The sequence below is a fragment of the Pelodiscus sinensis genome, chromosome 18 (genome assembly GCF_052426305.1).
Source record: "Pelodiscus sinensis isolate ZL-2025 chromosome 18, ASM5242630v1, whole genome shotgun sequence".
In the NCBI taxonomy this organism is placed as follows: Eukaryota; Metazoa; Chordata; order Testudines; family Trionychidae; genus Pelodiscus; species Pelodiscus sinensis.
The window spans coordinates 2,464,084-2,483,592 of record NC_143069.1 but is presented as its reverse complement, the minus strand read 5'-3'; the positions used below and the strand labels follow the sequence as shown (position 1 = coordinate 2,483,592).

At 69.2% G+C, this 19,509-nt stretch overlaps 2 protein-coding genes across 2 annotated transcripts; one reads left to right on the top strand and one right to left on the bottom strand.

Moving 5' to 3' along the window:
• The first annotated feature begins 795 nt into the window (after positions 1 to 795).
• PPP1R14A (protein phosphatase 1 regulatory inhibitor subunit 14A) lies at positions 796 to 8,144 on the top strand. Its single transcript, XM_075915243.2, has 4 exons — positions 796 to 1,080; positions 5,294 to 5,374; positions 6,980 to 7,012; positions 7,872 to 8,144. The coding sequence occupies exons 1-4, from the start codon at positions 874 to 876 to the stop codon at positions 7,962 to 7,964; spliced, it is 414 nt and encodes a 137-aa protein (XP_075771358.1). The 5' UTR covers positions 796 to 873; the 3' UTR covers positions 7,965 to 8,144.
• Positions 8,145 to 9,055: 911 nt separating this feature from the next.
• LOC142823801 (cdc42 effector protein 2-like) lies at positions 9,056 to 19,075 on the bottom strand. The gene is made up of 2 exons (XM_075915242.2): positions 17,998 to 19,075; positions 9,056 to 10,932 (listed from the first exon to the last, which is right to left on the bottom strand). The coding sequence occupies exon 2, from the start codon at positions 10,724 to 10,726 to the stop codon at positions 10,019 to 10,021; it is 708 nt and encodes a 235-aa protein (XP_075771357.2). The 5' UTR covers positions 10,727 to 10,932; positions 17,998 to 19,075; the 3' UTR covers positions 9,056 to 10,018.
• Positions 19,076 to 19,509: the final 434 nt, after the last annotated feature.

Below are 19,509 nucleotides of genomic sequence, written 5' to 3'. Positions count from 1 at the left end.
CTGGGCCGCAGCCTTGGCTCTGCAGGCTGGGGACGGGAGGGCAGAAGGGGCCTGGAGGGGCAGGCAGGGGGCTCTTGGGGGCAGCTGGCCAGGCCCTGGGCTGGCCCCACAGGAAGGAAAAGGGCCCCCGGGGAAGGGAAGCGCTGCGGGGGAGGGGGTCTGAGCTCAGTGGTCGCTGAGAGAGAGAGAGAGAAACTCTGCGGCTCTGCCTGCCACCGTGCCGGGGGGGGGGGGGGGGGGCCGCTCCGACCTGCCCAGGGCCAAGCCAGGGAACCCCTGTCCCAGCCTGCAGGGCCTCCCCAGCCCTGCCCCCCACCCCTGGGCCTCCCTATCCCCAACCCTGCCCCCCATGCGTGGGGCCCCCCTACACCCAGCCCTGCCTCCCCCGCGTGGGGCCCCCCTGACCCCAGACCTGATCCCCGAGCCCTGGCCCCCACACGTGGGGCCCCCCTACCCTCAGCCCTGCCCCTCGAGCCGTGTCGCCTAGCCCCAGCCCTGCCCCCCACCCCTGGGCCTCCCTATCCCCAACCCTGCCCCCCATGCGTGGGGCCCCCCTACACCCAGCCCTGCCTCCCACGCGTGGGGCCCCCCTACCCTCAGCCCTGCCCCTCGAGCCGTGTCGCCTAGCCCCAGCCCTGCCCCCCACGCCTGGGGCCCTTCTGCCCCCAGCCCCGCCTCCCACGAGTGGGGCACCCTTGCCCCCGCCCCCAGCCCTGCCCCCCACGTGGTGCAGCCCCCGGTGACCGGCCGCCCATCCCCTGCTCGTGCTGCGCGCTTCCCGCAGGACCGTGCCTCGCCCGGCCCGAAGCCCCGCCCCCGGGCCCCGCCCCCGCCATAAGCCGCGGGTCGAGCAGCGCTGCGGGGCTGGCGGCGATGGCTGCGAACCGGGTGGGCAGGCGGCTGGGGCGGGGGTCCCCGGTGCGCTCCCTGGGCAGCCCGCGGGCGGAGCCGGCCCGGAGCCCCGGCATCCAGCGGCGCCAGGCCCGGGTGACGGTGAAGTACGACCGGCGGGAGCTGCAGCGGCGGCTGGACACCGAGCAGTGGATCGACGGGCGCCTGGAGGAGCTGTACCGGGGCCGGGTGAGCGGCGGGGCCGGGGCGCGCCTCCGTCGGGGGGAGCCGGGGCCCCGGAGCGCCGGGTGGGGACCGCCGGGCAGAGCTGCGGGGTAGCCACTAGTCCCCACTCCCCTCCCAGAGCCGGGAAAGCGCCCAGACTCCCAGCCCCCCCCCCCCGCTCTAACCACTAGTCCCCACTCCCCTCCCAGAGCCGGGAGAGCGCCCAGACTCCCAGCCCGCCCCCCCTCTGTAACCACTAGTCCCCACTCCCCTCCCAGAGCCGGGAGAGCGCCCAGACTCCCAGCCCCCCCCCCGCCACGCCCCCCCTCCCAGCCCCCCCCCGCTCTAACCACTAGTCCCCACTCCCCTCCCAGAGCCGGGAGAGCGCCCAGACTCCCAGCCCCTCCCTGCTGTAACCACTAGTCCCCACTCCCCTCCCCTCCCAGAGCTGTGATACAACCCAGGGGTCCTGGTCCCCCGGTCCCTCTGCTCCGATCCACCAGCCCCCACTCCCCTCCCAGAGCCCCGATAAAACCCAAGAGTTCTGGGTCCCAGGCCCCCTGCTCTAACCGCTAGACCCCACTGCCCTCGCGGAGCCAGGAGAGAGCCCATGTTGTAAGCCCCAGACCCAAAGGTAGAACATGAGCATCCGGGCGCCCAGCCCGTCTCTAGCCATTAGACCCCACTCCCCTCCCACAGCTTTTGGCCGAGAGGAGCTGCCCCCCTGCGTAGGCCAGGGCTCTGCTGGGGACCCTCCTTCCCAGGATCGGGGCTGGGGGACCCCTGGTTTCCAGGCGCCCGCTGCTATGGGGTCTGTCAGCGGTGTGGGGGAGGGGGTCTCTGCTCCAATCTCCCCCCCCACGGCTCGTGGGCTGCTCAGGAAAGAGATGGGGGGGGGCTCTACGCTGACTCCATGGCTGTGTGGGCTGAGCCTCAGGCGAACGCTTCCCCCACCCCACCCCACCCCACCCCTGCACCTGGGCTGGGCTCTTATGGAGCAGTGGACTGGCTCCTCACCACGGCCTGCTGGGGCTCTGGGGTCCCACAAAGCACTTGGGCTTGGGCTGGTGCAGCTGGTAGCCAGGACACCCCGGATCTGGGGGTGTGTGTGGGGGGGGTCCTGGCTCTGGGGTGTGTGGGGGGTGGGTCCTGGCTCTGGGGTGTGCGTGGGGGGGTGGGTCCTGGCTCTGGGGTGTGCGTGGGGGGGTGGGTCCTGGCTCTGGGGTGTGTGGGGGGGGGGTCCTGGCTCTGGGGTGTGTGTGTGGGGGGGGTCCTGGCTCTGGGGTGTGCGTGGGGGGGTGGGTCCTGGCTCTGGGGTGTGCGTGTGTGGGAGTCCTGGCTCTGGGGTGTGCGTGGGGGGGTGGGTCCTGGCTCTGGGGTGTGCGTGTGTGGGAGTCCTGGCTCTGGGGTGTGTGGGGGGGGGTCCTGGCTCTGGGGTGTGCGTGTGTGGGAGTCCTGGCTCTGGGGTGTGCGTGGGGGGGTGGGTCCTGGCTCTGGGGTGTGGCTGGGGTGGGGGGGGGGTCCTGGCTCTGGGGTGTGCGTGGGGGGGTGGGTCCTGGCTCTGGGGTGTGCGTGTGTGGGAGTCCTGGCTCTGGGGTGTGTGTGTGGGGGGGTCCTGGCTCTGGGGTGTGCGTGGGGGGGTGGGTCCTGGCTCTGGGGTGTGGGGGAGGAGAGCAAAGACTGGACCTGAGACTGGAGGCTCCTTCCCCCCCTTGGGTCCCTGCGGAGGGGCTGGCGTCCCCAGCTGCCTCGGGTCCCTTTGCTGCCTCGCAGGGTGAGGTTCCAAAGCGATTGGGATTGCGGGGAGGGGGCCCTGGAAGCTGCAGGGGGGCTGCCGTCGCCCTGCAAAGGGGGTCAACGCGGTCTGACAGTCCCCTGAGCCGTCCCCAATCCAGAGCCGTGGGGGGGGGGGTTATACAGGGGCGCTCCTGGCTCGGGAGCCGCCCACGCTCTCCCCGACTTCTCCGGGCGAGAGCCAAGCGCCAGCCGGTCGGGCCTAGGCCCGGGTGCCCGATGGGTGCTGTACAGAGCGCCCCTCCCTGGCCCACTCCCGCCATGGGGAAGGCTGCGACTGGCACAGCAGGGTTGCAGCCGGGGGCCGGGCAGCTGTTCTGGGCTCCCCCCTCTGCCGCGCCCTCGGGCGTTAAGCCGGCTCTGCGCAGTGCACCCGGCCTTGTGGCGGGAGGCGGGAGACACGGCACCCAAGGGAGCTGCAGGCCTGCCAACGCGCCGGGCGCCGGAGCCACGTCTACACTAGGGCCTGTGCCTCCGTCCGGTGCCCCATGGTCCTTCCAGAAAGCGGCTGTTGACGGGCCCTGTGGTTCCCTCCAGGTCCCCCTTGCTTTGTGCCAGGGCTTTGGGGCTGGGGGCACCGCCCCTGGGAGCAGCTCGGAAGGGCGGGTCCAGCCAGGCTCAGTTCTTGGTGCTGGGGAGCAGCAGCAGCCGGCTCCAGCTGTTGCAGGTCCCATCCTGGCCTGCCCTGTGGGGGGGCTGGCTGCAGTGGGGGACAGCCCTGGAGATGCCCATGAGGCTGGCCGGGGGGGGGGGGTGGCGACAGAGAAGGGAATAGCCGCACGGCAGGGGAAAGGGCGGGGGAGGGACGGACCCATTCCTGCCTGGGTGGGGAGCCCACCCTGCAGTCTGAACTGGGCTCGTGAGGCAGCTGCAGCCCCCCCCCCCCACACTTCCGAGGTGCCAGATGGGCAGGGACCCAGGTGCTCTGGGCTGGGCTCCCCGCAGCAGGAAGGGGGACCGGGAGGGGCCTAGCTCACTTCCGCAACAGCCTCTGTGTTTGCATCCTCGGGGGGGCCCGGGGCGGCCCTGGTCTCTGCCCCTGGGGGATGGGAGGTGTTTGGGAGTGTCCCCCTGCACCAGGCCTGGCCCTCCTGCTGCCATCTGCTCCCAGCCAAGGCCCCTTCTGGGGGCTTTGCTCTCCCGCTACCCCTGTGCAGGCTGGGGGGGCTGCACCCCCTCGCTAGCGCCTGGCCCTGCTCTGCACCCCTGTGCCTGGCCCTGCCCCCCTCTGTAAACCCCCTGCCCAGGGCGGTGCCTGGCTCCCTGCCCTGGCCCGGCGTGCCCCCTGCTTCGCCCAGTCCCCAGCTTGGAGAACAGGGCTGGGGGGGTTGGAAGAGGCAAGCAGAGGCTGCATGGGGGGGGGGCTGGTGTTGCTAAGTGTGTGCGTGGGGGGGGTATTCTGGTTTGAACCTTCTGCCAGCCCCTCCCCCATTTCTCCTGGCCAGATGGGGTGGGACTGGGACCAGCTGTTCCATTGTCCGGAATTGCTCCCTAGGGGGGGGGGGGGGGGAACCGTTTTCCTTCTTCCCCTCCCCCCTCCAGAAACAGCTCCTGGCGGCTAACAGAGCAAGCCGGCCCCCCTCCTCCAGCCGTGGGCTGGTGGGTCAGAGCCCCGGATGGCCCAGAAGGAGCAGAATGGGGGGAGGGCTCCGGGGGGGCTGGGCCCAGGGGGTGCAGCCTGGCAGTGCTGGGCGCCCGCGGGATAATGGAGTCTGTGTCCCCGGCGTGCCTGGAGCAGCCTGGCCCTGGGGCCAAGCGGGGGGAGGGGGGGGCTGCTGCCAGCTGGAGGGAGGAGCAGGCGTGGGTACCACGCTCTGGCCTGCGGGGCGGGTGATAGGACAGTGCGGGGGGGGGGGGAGGTCGCTGCTGCAGCCGGGCAGGGGCCAAAAGTCTCCCCCCAGCCAAGTCCCCCGTGGCCCTGCTTTGGGGCCCGGGGCCCCCAGCAGCAGAGTGGGGGCTGCAGCCTACGTGGCCCGGCCCCTTCTCCAAGCCAGGCTCATGGGGGGGGGGCCTGTGTCCCACTTGGCCACCCACAGCTGCCCCACAGGACGGAACCGCCTCCCTCCAGCGTCCGGGGTGACTTGGGCCCTGAGCTTTGTGTCCTGGGGGGGCTGATGCTGGAGGCTGAACCGAGACGGATTCAGCCGGTTAGGAATGGGCGTCTGCTCCCCCCGAGTCGGTTCCCCTGCGGGGCCGGGCCGGGGGCTGCCCGCTTCCCAGCGAGGGCGGCTGGTGGCCAGCAGCTCTGCCCCAGGAGATCGGGGGGGGGGGGCGAGCAGCACTCCCAAGGGCACCCCGGGGAGACCCTGGTTTTCGGAGGGGGGGGCTGGCGGAGCAGCAAGGAGGAGATGACAGCAGAGACCTGGCTCTGCGGTGGGGGCTGCTCCCTGCCCTCCCCCGGTTGCCCCCCCCCCCCCCCCCGTGCTGAGCCTCCCCCTTGCAGGAGGCAGAGATCCCGGATGAAGTGAACATTGACGAGCTGCTGGAACTGGAGACGGACGAGGCGCGGGCTGCGCAGCTGCAGGTGGGTGCCAGGGCCCTGTCGGCCCCTCAGCCGCTCGGCGCTGTGCCTGCCAGCCACGCCCTGCCGTGGGCCGCCCGGCCTCCTGTGGCACCCGCTGTGGGGCAGCCCCACCCCAGGGTCTCGGCAGGGACGGGCAAAACCGCACAGCTACCCTGCCCTGGGGGGGGGCATCCCTGGCTTGCTCTGGTGTGCGGAAGGGCTCAGCCCCCCAATGTAGGGTACGTGGGAGCCAGGGCAGAGCTGGGGCGGGTTAGCCCATGGCTGCCTGGGGGGAGAGGGGGCAGAGCTGGGGCGGGTTAGCCCATGGCTGCCTGGGGGGAGAGGGGGCAGAGCTGGGGCGGGTTAGCCCATGGCTGCCTGGGGGGGGAGGGGGCAGAGCTGGGGCGGGTTAGCCCATGGCTGCCTGGGGGGAGAGGGGGCAGAGCTGGGGCGGGTTAGCCCATGGCTGCCTGGGGGGGGAGGGGGCAGAGCTGGGGCGGGTTAGCCCATGGCTGCCTGGGGGGGGGAGGGGGCAGAGCTGGGGCGGGTTAGCCCATGGCTGCCTGGGGGGAGAGGGGGCAGAGCTGGGGCGGGTTAGCCCATGGCTGCCTGGGCGGCGGGATGGAGCTGGGGGTTATCCTGTGGCTGCCAGGCTCCTGGGGTCCCTGGGCCGGGGGGGGGCAGGGCTGGGGGGTTATCCTGTGGCTGCCAGGCTCCTGGGGTCCCTGGGCCGGGGGGGGGGCAGGGCTGGGGGTTGTCCTGTGGCTGCCAGGCTCCTGGGGTCCCTGGGCCGAGGGGGGGGCAGGGCTGGGGGTTGTCCTGTGGCTGCCAGGCTCCTGGGGTCCCTGGGCTGGGGGGGGGGCAGGGCTGGGGGTTGTCCTGTGGCTGCCAGGCTCCTGGGGTCCCTGGGCCGGGGGGGGGCAGGGCTGGGGGTTGTCCTGTGGCTGCCAGGCTCCTGGGGTCCCTGGGCGGGGGGGGCAGGGCTGGGGGGTTGTCCTGTGGCTGCCAGGCTCCTGGGGTCCCTGGGCGGGGGGGGCAGGGCTGGGGGGTTGTCCTGTGGCTGCCAGGCTCCTGGGGTCCCTGGGCGGGGGGGGGGGCCAGGGCTGGGGGGTTGTCCTGTGGCTGCCAGGCTCCTGGGGTCCCTGGGCGGGGGGGGCAGGGCTGGGGGGTTGTCCTGTGGCTGCCAGGCTCCTGGGGTCCCTGGGCGGGGGGGGCAGGGCTGGGGGGTTGTCCTGTGGCTGCCAGGCTCCTGGGGTCCCTGGGCGGGGGGGGGGCCAGGGCTGGGGGGTTGTCCTGTGGCTGCCAGGCTCCTGGGGTCCCTGGGCGGGGGGGGGGGGCAGGGCTGGGGGGTTGTCCTGTGGCTGCCAGGCTCCTGGGGTCCCTGGGCGGGGGGGGGGGCCAGGGCTGGGGGGTTGTCCTGTGGCTGCCAGGCTCCTGGGGTCCCTGGGCCAGGGGGGGCAGGGCTGGGGGGTTGTCCTGTGGCTGCCAGGCTCCTGGGGTCCCTGGGCGGGGGGGGCAGGGCTGGGGGGTTGTCCTGTGGCTGCCAGGCTCCTGGGGTCCCTGGGCAGGGGGGGGCAGGGCTGGCAGGCCCCCGGGTGCTGTGCTCAGATCTGTGTCTGTTTCCAGGGCATCCTGAAGTCCTGCCACAGTAACACGCAGGTGAGTGGCCGGCAGCTGCCGGGCCCCCCTAGCGCCCCGATGTCCACCCCTGGGCCCTCTGCCCGGGCTCAGCCCCCAGCGCCAGGCTGGGCCCCACGTCTCCCAGCTCAGGCCAGCCGGGGGGCAGGCGGCAGCCCCCTTTGCGGAATGTGTCCCAGGCCGGCTCCAGCTGCCGCTGGCTGCTCCCGCCGTTCCCACGGGACCGGGCTGCGCGGCGCGCCGGGGCCCTGCGGGTCAGGGCTTTAAAAGGGAAAAACATTCGTCCCTCAGTGTCCTCCTAGGGAGGGGCGGCCCAGGAACCCCCCCCCCATCTCCGGCTCCGTCGCTGGTGGCCCGGGCTGGTGGCTGTCCAGCAAGCTGCTCGCTCCAGAGAACTCTGGTCTCCCTAGTGCCCCATGGAAGGGGGGGGGGTCCAGCCCTGGTATCCTGCCCTCCCCCCGCAGTCTCAGCCCTGCCCAGGACCCAGCTGCTGCCCTCCTGGCTGGCCTCGTGGGGATGCGCCTGGTGCTTGGAGGGGCAGGGGGGGAACCGAGCCCCGTTCCCGCCGCCAGAGACTCCCCCACAGCACAGAGCGGGCGACGGGTCCCCTGACCTGCCGTGTTCCCTCCTGGGGCCACAGGAGCACCCGGGCTGCAGACGCCCCCCCTCTTAGCGGGTCCCCCCGGGCACTGCCCTCCAGGCTGGGCATCCGGCTGCCCCAGCAACGGGCATGTGGGGAGCTGGCGTCCCGGGGGGGGGGGTGGCATGAGGGTGCTCCAGCCAGGAGTGGCTGGAGGGGGCCCCGGGAGGCAGCAGCCTTTGGGGGAGCCGGGGGGGTGCCTGGCCGGGGGGCTAACCGGGGGCTCTCTGCTCCCCACAGGCCTTCGTGCAGGAGCTGCTCCGCAAGCTGCAAGGGCTGCAGAAGCAGCAGGCCCTCCGGCAGCCCAGCCCAGACATCCAGGAGCAAGCGTGACCCCGGCCCGGCAGGGCAGCAGCTTCCTTCGGGGGGCCACGGCCCTGCTGGTCCCGTCCGGGGGGGGCCCAGCAGAGCCGAAGGCCCCTCTGCAGCGGTGGGGAGGGGCAGGCCTGGCCCTGCCTGCAGCCCCCGGACTGTGCGCGCCCCTTTGGGTCTGGAATAAAGCCTTGCTCCGGAGTGCTGGCTTGGTCCCTGGCCCTGCTCCGCTGCTGCCCCCTTGCTGGCCGTCTGGCCCTGGGGGGAAGCGCCTGGCACTGGGGGAGCCGGGCCCTGTCCCCGGTGCTGCCGGAGCCTCCCCTGCCGCACTGGGCGGGCGATGGAGCCACCTTGGGTCCTGCCTCCAGTGCCTGGCTGCTGCCTGGGGGCGATTCGCTGGGCGGGGGTGCCCTGACCCCCCAGAGCCACTGGCTAATGTGGGGCTGCGGTCACAGCTGCCCCCCTGGTGTAGCCCTACAGTGCGGGGGGGGGGGGGAGCAGGGCCGGCCTCTGCTGGGGCTAGGTGCCAGGGCTTTGCCTCAGAGGGGCAGCAGCTGGGTCAGCCCTGACACTTCCTCTTGGCTTCACACCCAGACCAACCCCCCCTCCGCTCCCCTGCCTCTGGGCTGGGCCAGCCCCAGGCAGCTCCATATTTAGCCATCGGCAGGGATTCCCTGCATCTCCCCTGGCTGTCCTGGGCCTGGGTGGGGCTGTGGGGAGGGGGCAGGCAGGGCTCTGGGAAGGGCCCACACCTGAGCCGTTTGCTGCCTCCCCCTGGCTGCCCGGTGTCTGGATGCTTCTCTTCTAGACCTGGTGTGGGGCACCTAGGATGGGGGCTGCCTGCGGGGGGGGGCTGCACACGGCTGCTTCCACTGCCACCCTCCTCCCCCCCCCGTTTCCAGGGGATCCAGGCATTGGCCATGTCTGCTCAGGCCGGGGGGCAGAACCCAGTGAGGTGGGCCCCAGCAGGACCCTGCTAGGCTGGGGCTCCCCAGACCCACATGCACAGCAGGGCAAGCAGCTGCGGGAGCACGGAGCCAGGCTGTGCAGCTGGCACCCCCTGGTGGCCAGGCCAGGTTGCTGCCAAGCCCCAGGAGTTGATGCCCCGGGTCAAAGCTTCAGGCAAAGGGGAGAGCAGGAGGGTTCTCTGCCGGCGCGCGGGGGGATGGGAGTCGAGGGGGGTAGGCCTGGGAGCCAGGACTCCTGGGTTCTGGTCTGAGCTCTGTAAGAACTAGGCCAGGTCAGGGCGATCGGTGCCAACAAGAGCTCATGGGGCTGGCCCACGGCCCCGCTCATTTTTGCCACCCAGGTGCGGAATAAATTTTGTCATGTGCACCCAGGAGCTTGCAGATGGGCACCGCCACTCGAAACAGCAGCTGTGTGTGTATGGGGGAGGGGGTCTGACAGCATTGCAGCCTGGCTGGGAGCTGCCCCTTCCCACCCCCCAGCGGGGGTCTGGCCCTGTGTGTCTGTTGAGGCTCCCGCTCTGGGAGGCGGGGGCACACGCCGGGGCAGAGCTCCAGGTACAAACCAATTTTATTGCTGACACGCGGCTCCTGCAGGGAGGACGGGCCCCAGGCTGCAACTGGACACACGTCAGCTGGTGCCACGGGCCAGCAGGAGCCCCGGGTCTTGGGCGGCACCAGCTGTGGTCTGCCGAGGGGTGGGGGGCACACAGGCCCCTCCGGCCAGCGAGCGCAGGGGAGCTCAGCTCCCAGCCAAGCAGCATGGCAGAAGGCAGGGGTCTGCGGCTACCAGGGGACGTGGGGGGTGATTAGATATGGGTCTGCTCCGTGGGGCAGGTCCCCGGGCTGTGCAAAGCATCCCTGCCAGTGTCCAGCTGCAGTAAAACCCAGGGGTCCCCAGCTCCTGGCCTGTAGTTTCAAGTCCAGCCAGGTGACCCCCGAGGACGGCTCCTGACCCCGGTGGGGCAGTGGCAAAGCCCTGCCCCTTGTCACCTCTGGGGGGCCGGGCACCCCTCCCTGTCCTGCTACTGTTCCGGAGCAGGGCTGAGTTTGGGACCCCCATGGGGGGGCACGGCCGGGCACAGGAGCCCCCTGGCCTGGAGGGCGGCTCTAGAGAGCTTTGGTGGCCGGCAGCTTGTACTCCTCCATGATCCGCAGCACGTCGTCCAGCATGGAGGGCCCCAGGTCGAGGTCCAGTGCCAGCAGGGACTCGGAGCGGGGGACAGAGCCCCCCGGGGAGCAGGGGGATGCCTGGGGGGCGTCCGTGGGAGCCGGGGCGCTGTAGTCTGGGCCCCAGCTGCCCGAGAAGGAGCCCTGGGAGGCGGAGAAGGAGACGGAGGAGGGCAGCGGGTCATAGTGAGCGATGGCGGAGAAGGCCAGGCCCTGGGCACCATGGAAACAGCCCTCGGCGCAGCTCACAGACATGGACCGCTGGCCAGCGGGCAGCTGCTCCAGGTGCAAGCGGGGCGGCTTGGGGGGCGCCGGCTCCCGGCACGGGGCCCCCCCGAAGGCGGGCAGGGAGACAGCGCTCTTCAGCAGGCCGTGCCCGCCGGCGGCCACGCCCAGCTCGCGGCCCACGGCCTGGGCACTCTGTGAGGCCAGGCGGTGCCCCAGGCCCGGCAGCAGGTCGTACTGGCCGGCCAGGAAGGAGAGCTCCCCGAACATGTCGGCCTCGCCCGCCGGCCCGATGTGGGCGCTGTGCCGGAAGTCGCCCAGCGGCGGGCTGATCATGTCGCTCGAGAGCACGTCCCGCAGCCGCGGCCTCCGGCCCCGCTTCGGCGTCGAGGTCTTCAGGTAGATGGGGGTCTTGGCCGGCATGGCGGGGGGCCGCGCTCCCTGGGACAGTCCCTTGGGGGCTCACCCCCCTGCAGAACGGCCCCGGGGGGCCCCCTACTGCCGGGGCTGAGGAAACCGCTGGCGGCCGGCTCGGTGGCTCAGAATCCCGGCACCGGGGCAAGCAGCCCGGAGGCCCCGGCGTGGCTCTGCCGTGGTCTCGGCCGGCCGTGGGGGAGCAGCATCGTCACCTGGAACGGAGCAGGGAGCGTTACGGGGGGAGGGGGGGCGCGTCTCCGCCGCAAACCCCAGGCCCTGAGGCCCCCCAGCCTGGGGGCAGGAGCTCGCGAAGCGTGGAGCAGCGCCGCCGGGAGCCCAGGGTGGGGGCTGAGTTCCCGCAGGGCCGGTGAAGGCGGGAGGGGGGGGGGGAGGCGAGGACACCTCCACCCTGGCGGCCGGGTTCCAGGGGTCACGTCCACCCCGCTGACCTAATGCTGCGGGCTCAGACACGTGTCCAAGCGGTGGGAGGGGTTAGCAGTGGCTTTGCCTGTGCAAACACACCCGTGCACACCCGACAATGATGTGCACACACACACCCGTGCACACCCGACAATGATGTGCACACACACACACGTGCACACACACACACGTGCACACCCAACAATGACATGCACATACGCATGTGCCCACCTGACCACCCCTCCCACACCCCAATGAGGTATACACACACATACATGAACACCTGACAATGGCGTGCACACACACACACACACACGAACACCCACCAATGACGTGCACACCCATGCGCATACCCTGCCCCTGCCTGCCAACCACGTGCACACACAGGGTGCCCGGCGCCATGTACCGTCCGCTCACCAGCAGCTCCCGGCTGCGCCCCCGGCCCTGACCGACCCAGCAGCTGCTCCTGGCCAGGCATGAGCCCCAAAAGGAGCGGCCAGCCCGAGGCGGAAGCAGACACTGAATCCCAGACCGGGAGGACAGAGCCGTGTTCTGGGCGGTCACCCAGGGGTTGCTTTCCCCATGGATGCACCCCAGCTCGGTACCCCCGATGTGGGGGGATGGACACCTGGGGGGTCCTTAGCCCAAAGCAGGGGCCTTCCTTCCAGGGCAGCTTCTCAGGAGGCCTTCAACTGGGCTGGGTGCGTGTGCACGTCTGAATATGCATGTGATGCGCGTGCACGCGTTTAAAGGCATGCGCACAAGTGTACGCATGTGAGGGTATTCACAAGTGCAAGTGTGTTTATGCACGTGAGTATATTCACAAGTGTGCATGTGTGCAAGTATTCACAAGAGTGGGAGTGTGTGCACGTGCAAGCGTGCCACATCTCTTCCGGGCCTGGCTGCCCCGTGGCCACCTCTTTCCAGCCTGCTTTTGCTCCCAAGCCAGGGCCTGGTTTTGTTACCATAAATGGCAGCTCTGCCTCCACTTCCTGCCGGGAATGGAACAAACGAGGCAGATTAATTGGGAGGAAACGGCCCGGCCCGCCCTCCTCTGGGCTGGCCTGGTGGGACGCAGCCCCAGCCACCAGCTCTTCCTCACGCTCCTGCTCAAACAGGGAGCCTTGTGGGGGAGCTCAGGGCCCCACAGTTCCTCTGGGGCTGGGTGCCTGGGACCTGCCTGGCCTTTGTGCTTTAGGGCTGGGGACAGTGCAGTGGGGGCTAGTGGTTAGAGCATGGTGGGCCTGGGAACAAGGACCCCGGGTTCTATGCCCGGCTCCGGGAGGGGAGTGGGGGCTAGTGGTTAGATTCACTGATGCTGCCGTCTAACAGGGGATGGTGACTGGGGGGCAGGGAAGCCCCCGAGCAGACGGCACCGTGACCGAGATCAGGGCCCCGTCGGGCCGGGCGCCGCCCAGACACACAGCGACCGAGATCAGGGCCCGTCGGGCCGGGCGCCGCCCAGACACACAGTGACCGAGATCAGGGCCCGTCGGGCCGGGCGCCCAGACACACAGTGACCGAGATCAGGGCCAGTCGGGCCGGGCGCCGCCCAGACACACAGTGACCGAGATCAGGGCCCGTCGGGCCGGGCGCCGCCCAGACACACAGCGACCGAGATCAGGGCCCGTCGGGCCGGGCGCCGCCCAGACACACAGTGACCGAGATCAGGGCCCGTCGGGCCGGGCGCCCAGACACACAGTGACCGAGATCAGGGCCAGTCGGGCCGGGCGCCGCCCAGACACACAGTGACCGAGATCAGGGCCCGTCGGGCCGGGCGCCGCCCAGACACACAGCGACCGAGATCAGGGCCCGTCGGGCCGGGCGCCGTCCAGACACACAGTGACCGAGATCAGGGCCCCGTCGGGCCGGGCGCCACCCAGACACACAGCGACCGAGATCAGGCCCCGTCGGGCCGGGCGCCGCCCAGACACACAGTGACCGAGATCAGGGCCCGTCGGGCCGGGCGCCGCCCAGACACACAGTGACCGAGATCAGGGCCCCGTCGGGCCGGGCGCCGCCCAGACACACAGTGACCGAGATCAGGGCCCGTCGGGCCGGGCGCCGCCCAGACACACAGTGACCGAGATCAGGGCCCCGTCGGGCCGGGCGCCGCCCAGACACACAGTGACCGAGATCAGGGCCCGTCGGGCCGGGCGCTGCCCAGACACACAGCGACCGAGATCAGGCCCCGTCGGGCCGGGCGCCGCCCAGACACACAGCGACCGAGATCAGGGCCCGTCGGGCCGGGCGCTGCCCAGACACACAGTGACCGAGATCAGGGCCCGTCGGGCCGGGCGCCGCCCAGACACACAGTGACCGAGATCAGGGCCCGTCGGGCCGGGCGCCGCCCAGACACACAGTGACCGAGATCAGGGCCCCGTCGGGCCGGGCGCCGCCCAGACACACAGTGACCGAGATCAGGGCCCGTCGGGCCGGGCGCCCAGACACACAGTGACCGAGATCAGGGCCCGTCGGGCCGGGCGCCCAAACACACAGTGACCGAGATCAGGGCCCGTCGGGCCGGGCGCCCAGACACACAGTGACCGAGATCAGGGCCCCGTCGGGCCGGGCGCCGCCCAGACACACAGCGACCGAGATCAGGGCCCCGTCGGGCCGGGCGCCGCCCAGACACACAGTGACCGAGATCAGGGCCCGTCGGGCCGGGCGCCCAGACACACAGTGACCGAGATCAGGGCCCGTCGGGCCGGGCGCCCAGACACACAGTGACCGAGATCAGGGCCCGTCGGGCCGGGCGCCGCCCAGACACACAGTGACCGAGATCAGGGCCCGTCGGGCCGGGCGCCCAGACACACAGTGACCGAGATCAGGGCCCGTCGGGCCGGGCGCCCAGACACACAGTGACCGAGATCAGGGCCCGTCGGGCCGGGCGCCGCCCAGACACACAGTGACCGAGATCAGGGCCCGTCGGGCCGGGCGCCCAGACACACAGTGACCGAGATCAGGGCCCGTCGGGCCGGGCGCCGCCCAGACACACAGTGACCGAGATCAGGGCCCCGTCGGGCCGGGCGCCGCCCAGACACACAGCGACCGAGATCAGGGCCCGTCGGGCCGGGCGTCCAGACACACAGTGACCGAGATCAGGGCCCGTCGGGCCGGGCGCCCAGACACACAGTGACCGAGATCAGGGCCCGTCGGGCCGGGCGCTGCCCAGACACACAGTGACCGAGATCAGGGCCCGTCGGGCCGGGCGCCGCCCAGACACACAGTGACCGAGATCAGGGCCCGTCGGGCCGGGCGCTGCCCAGACACACAGCGACCGAGATCAGGGCCCCGTCGGGCCGGGCGCCGCCCAGACACACAGTGACCGAGATCAGGGCCCGTCGGGCCGGGCGCCGCCCAGACACACAGTGACCGAGATCAGGGCCCGTCGGGCCGGGCGCCCAGACACACAGTGACCGAGATCAGGCCCCGTCGGGCCGGGCGCCGCCCAGACACACAGTGACCGAGATCAGGGCCCGTCGGGCCGGGCGCCCAGACACACAGCGACCGAGATCAGGGCCCCGTCGGGCCGGGCGCCGCCCAGACACACAGTGACCGAGATCAGGGCCCCGTCGGGCCGGGCGCCGCCCAGACACACAGTGACCGAGATCAGGGCCCGTCGGGCCGGGCGCCGCCCAGACACACAGTGACCGAGATCAGGGCCCCGTCGGGCCGGGCGCCGCCCAGACACACAGTGACCGAGATCAGGGCCCGTCGGGCCGGGCGCCGCCCAGACACACAGTGACCGAGATCAGGGCCCGTCGGGCCGGGCGCCCAGACACACAGTGACCGAGATCAGGGCCCCGTCGGGCCGGGCGCCGCCCAGACACACAGCGACCGAGATCAGGGCCCGCCGGGCCGGGCGCCCAGACACACAGCGACCGAGATCAGGGCCCCGTCGGGCCGGGCGCCCAGACACACAGTGACCGAGATCAGGGCCCGTCGGGCCGGGCGCCGCCCAGACACACAGTGACCGAGATCAGGGCCCCGTTGGGCCGGGCGCCGCCCAGACACACAGTGACCGAGATCAGGGCCCGTCGGGCCGGGCGCCCAGACACACAGTGACCGAGATCAGGGCCCGTCGGGCCGGGCGCCGCCCAGACACACAGTGACCGAGATCAGGGCCCGTCGGGCCGGGCGCCGCCCAGACACACAGTGACCGAGATCAGGGCCCGTCGGGCCGGGCGCCGCCCAGACCCCAGCTGAGATCAGGGCCCCATTACACAGGTCAGAGAACAGCCCTGGGGTATCTCTGGGGCATAAGAATGGCCGTACTGGGTCAGACCAAAGGTCCATCTAGCCCAGTATCCTGTCTGCCGACAGTGGCCAGCACCAGGTGCCCCAGAGAGGGTGGACCGAAGACAATGATCAAGCGATTTGTCTCCTGCCATCCCTCTCCAGCCTCTGACAAATAGAGGCCAAGGACACCATTTTATCGCCTGGCTAATAGCCTTTTATGGACCTAACCTCCATGAAATTATCTAGCTTCTCTTTAAACTCTGTTATAGTCCTAGCCTTCACAGCCTCCTCTGGCAAGGAGTTCCACAGGTTGACGACACGCTGTGTGAAGAAGAACTTTCTTTTATTAGTTTTAAATCTGCTCCCCATTAACTTCATTTGGTGTCCTCTAGTTCTTCTATTATTGGAACTAATAAATAACTTTTCTTTATCCGCCCTCTCCACACCACTCATGACTTTATAGACCTCTATCCTATCCCCCCTCAGTCTCCTCTTTTCCAAACTGAAAAGTCCCAGTCGCTTTAACCTCTCCTCATATGGGACTTGTTCCAAACCCCTGATCATTTTAGTTGCCCTTTTCTGAACCCTTTCCAAGGCCAAAATATCTGTTCTGAGGTGAGGAGACCACGTCTGTACAGATCTCTTAGAACAACCACGCACCTGGACTTCCAGTTGGCTGTGCTGTGGATTCACTGAGTTACCCTCCCCACAAAACTCCCACCTGATTTCCAGGCTCCATTTCTCCAGCTTCAAATTCCAGCCAGCGGCTCGGTCGCCCTGCCTCAGCCAGCCGCTGGCTGCACAGACTGTCACTGGAATCAGCCCTTCCCAGTGTGTCCCCCACCTCGGCCACTCTCCTCTGACCCCCACGACTGACCAGCGTCCTCCGCGGCACACGGGCCCCACAGCCGGCCAAATGCAGGGAAAATCCCCTGTACCTGCAGGGTCCCGCCACGCGCAGGACTCCGCGCCCCTTCCTGCACCCCAGGGGGGCAGCGGCGCACGGGACGCTCGTGCACATCACGAGCCCCAAAGCTCTGTGGGGGTCCCTGCCCCCCAAAGCCGGGCCCACATCTGGCCAGCGCTGGCATTTAGCAGCATGAAAGCGCAGCGGCCCAGCCCGGCCTGCCAGGCAATGCCCACGGCTCTGACCTGAGCAGGGCACGTGGCAGAGCTGGGGCAGGCCTGTGGCTTCCACGAAAAGCCCCAAGCTCTGGGACCAGGGACTGGCGGAAAACTCCCGCCAGGTTTGACTTCCAATCAGTATCTGGGCTGGCTCCCTGCTCCACCTGGCCTCCCCTGGGGCATAGGCATGGGGGGCAGAGCAGGAGCCCAGCAGAGGGCCAGTATGGGGCTGGGGAAGGGTACGGGCCGTGCCCAGGCCAGAGGGGGCGGGCGGGCAGACAGTGGCAGGAGCCGCAGTGCAAAGCGTCTCGCATTGGCAGCTGCTCCTGCTGCCGCCTTGGCCTTGCCTGGGGCCGTTCCCCACGCGCCTCGGGCCCCTCGCAAGACCAGGTCCCCCTGAGCCAGTGCCCCCCACGAGCCACCGGCCGTCACCCACCCTCAGCCAGGCAGCAGGGTCTCACCAGGCTCCGCTTGCTCCCAGAGCTCCCCCCGGCCCTGCCTCGGCGCCTGCCAGCGCACAGAGGTCCTGCCCTGCAGCCGGGTGGCTTGTGTGACATGCGCCCGCCTGCCCCCAGGGGGACCCGCTGGTGGCTACCGAGGTATAAATAAACCACTGCCTGGGCGTGGAGCCACCTCAGCGCATGGGGGGGGGTCTGGACCAGGGATTAATCCCCCCCGGGCAGTGATCCTTGGGCACAAAGCTGCAACCCCCCCACAGCCTGCTCTGGGAGACAGCCCTGTCCCCGCACCAGCCACAGCCCCCGGCTTCCCCGGGCACAATGGCCAGCGGCCCTAGCTCACCCCACAACCATCCCCATCCCCCACCACACACTGCCACAAACACCCCCACCATACACAGACACAAACTACCACACACACTGCACACTGCCCCAAACTCTGCCCCCCACCACACACTGCCACAAACTGCCACACCCCCCCACCATACACAGCCACAAACTCTACCAAACACACCACACTGCCCCAAACTCTGCCACCCCCCCCCACCACATACAGCCACAAACTGTACCAGACACACCGCACACCACACTGCCAGACCCCCCCACTATACACAGCCACAAACTCTGCCACACCCACACAGCCACAAACTGTACCACACACAGTGCACACCACACACTGCCACGCCCCCCACCATACACAGCCACAAACTGTGCCGCACACCCCCCCCCACACCAACACACACAACCACAAACTGTGCCGCACACAGTCCCACCACACAGAGCCACAAACAAACCTGACTCACACTCCTACACCGCTGCCTACAATCTCTCTCTCACACCAGCAGGCCCACCCCCTCCCTCACAGTCACACACTTTAACACAAGCCCCCGCCAACCGCTCCCACTGACACACACCCCCAATGGGGACGCGCAAGCTGCATTGCGCACGCAGGAATGTGCGCCCAGGGCGCAGGGCGCACACGGGGCGCGGACACGAGCTGCGCCCTGGCCCGCCTGTCGCTGCCGGACTTACCTGGAGCCTGCGGCCGGGCGCGTCCTGCCGGCGCGGGTTCCGCTGCCTGGGCCGGGGCGGGACGGGATCCGCCCCCGACCCCCGCCGGGGATCGCCAAGCCGCTGACGTAAAGCCCCGAGCCCGGCTTAACTCGGCTCCAGCTGCGCCCCCCCCGTCCGGAGCCTGGGGCTGAGTGCCCGGGCGGGGAGCTACCGGCGCCTGGGCTCGGTCCCCGAGAGTGACACACCCTCGGTGTGTGTACGCGCAAGCACGTGAGTGTGCAAACGTGTGTGCGTGCAAACACACGAATGTGCAAATGGATTAGTGCAAACCTGTGTGTGCAATACGTGAATGTGCAAGCATGTGCGTGCATGCAGACACGAACGTGCAAACAGTGCAAATGTGTGTGTATGCAAACGAGTGAACACACAGGAGTGTGTGTGCAAACACATGAATCTGCAAATGTGTTAGTGCAAACGTGTGTGCATGCAAGCATGCGCGTGCAAACACATGAATGTGCAAACGTGAGTGTGTGTGCAAATGTGAATGTGCAAACATATCAGTGCCCGGGCACTCGGACTTGTGTGAATGTGTGCACGCGCATACAAATGGGACAGGTGTGTAGATGTGTGAGGAGCAGGCAGGTGTGAGGGGGTGGGCAGTGAGCAGGGCTGAGAAGATGCGGGTGGATGTGGGCTGTGGGGGGGCGGGCAGGTCACACTGACCTATTTCTCTGCAGAGCTGGCTATAAATCAGCCCTTCCCGGCACAAAGCGACACCCCTGAGCCAGCCCCGAGGGGGGGAGACAGGCAAGAGCTGGGATTGTCTCACTCACGGATCCCTTCATCAACCGTTTCGATGTTGGCACAGAGAGGACGCTTGTGAAGTTTGTGGTTGACCCCAAGCTGGGAGGGGTTGCAGGGCAGGGTCATAACTCAACCTGATCTGGACAAGCTGGAGCAATGGTCTCAGGTAGAGGATGAAGTTGATAAGGACACATGCAAAGTGCTCCACTTAGGAAGGAACAATCCGTATCACACACACACAGAATGGGCAGCGACTGGCTAGGAAGGAGCCCTGCAGGAAGGGATCTGGGGTCAGACTGGACCACACGCTAAATATGAGTCAACAGTGTGACACTGTTGGGAAAAAAAGCCAACCTGGTTCTGGGCGGCATGAACAGGAGTGTGGGGAGCAAGACCCGAGGAGTCGTTCTTCCGCTCTGCTCCGCGCTGGTGAGGCCTCAACTGGAGGGTTGTGTCCAGTTCTGGGCACCACGTTTCGGGAAAGCTGGGGAGAAATGGGAGGGGGTCCAGAGAAGAGCAACAAGAATGACGAAAGGTGGAGAGAACACGAGCGAGGAGGGAAGAGTGAACGAACTGGGCGTGTTTAGTTTGGAAAGGAGAAGACTGAGAGGGGAGACAAAGGGTGTCAAGGAGGAGGGGGAACCATTGTTCTCCTTAGCAATGGACTTAAATGGAGGTTGAGGTTGGTGTGACGGTGCCTTGGGGTTCCCCCTGATCCTGCACCCC

Coding starts and splice junctions, on each gene's coding strand:
- PPP1R14A (XM_075915243.2), top strand. CDS start 874: ATGGCTGCGAACCGGGTGGGCAGGCGGCTGGGGCGGGGGTCCCCGGTG. Junction 1,081..5,293: donor AGGAGCTGTACCGGGGCCGG/GTGAGCGGCGGG, acceptor TCCCCCTTGCAG/GAGGCAGAGATCCCGGATGA. Junction 5,375..6,979: donor CGCGGGCTGCGCAGCTGCAG/GTGGGTGCCAGG, acceptor GTCTGTTTCCAG/GGCATCCTGAAGTCCTGCCA.
- LOC142823801 (XM_075915242.2), bottom strand. CDS start 10,726: ATGCCGGCCAAGACCCCCATCTACCTGAAGACCTCGACGCCGAAGCGG.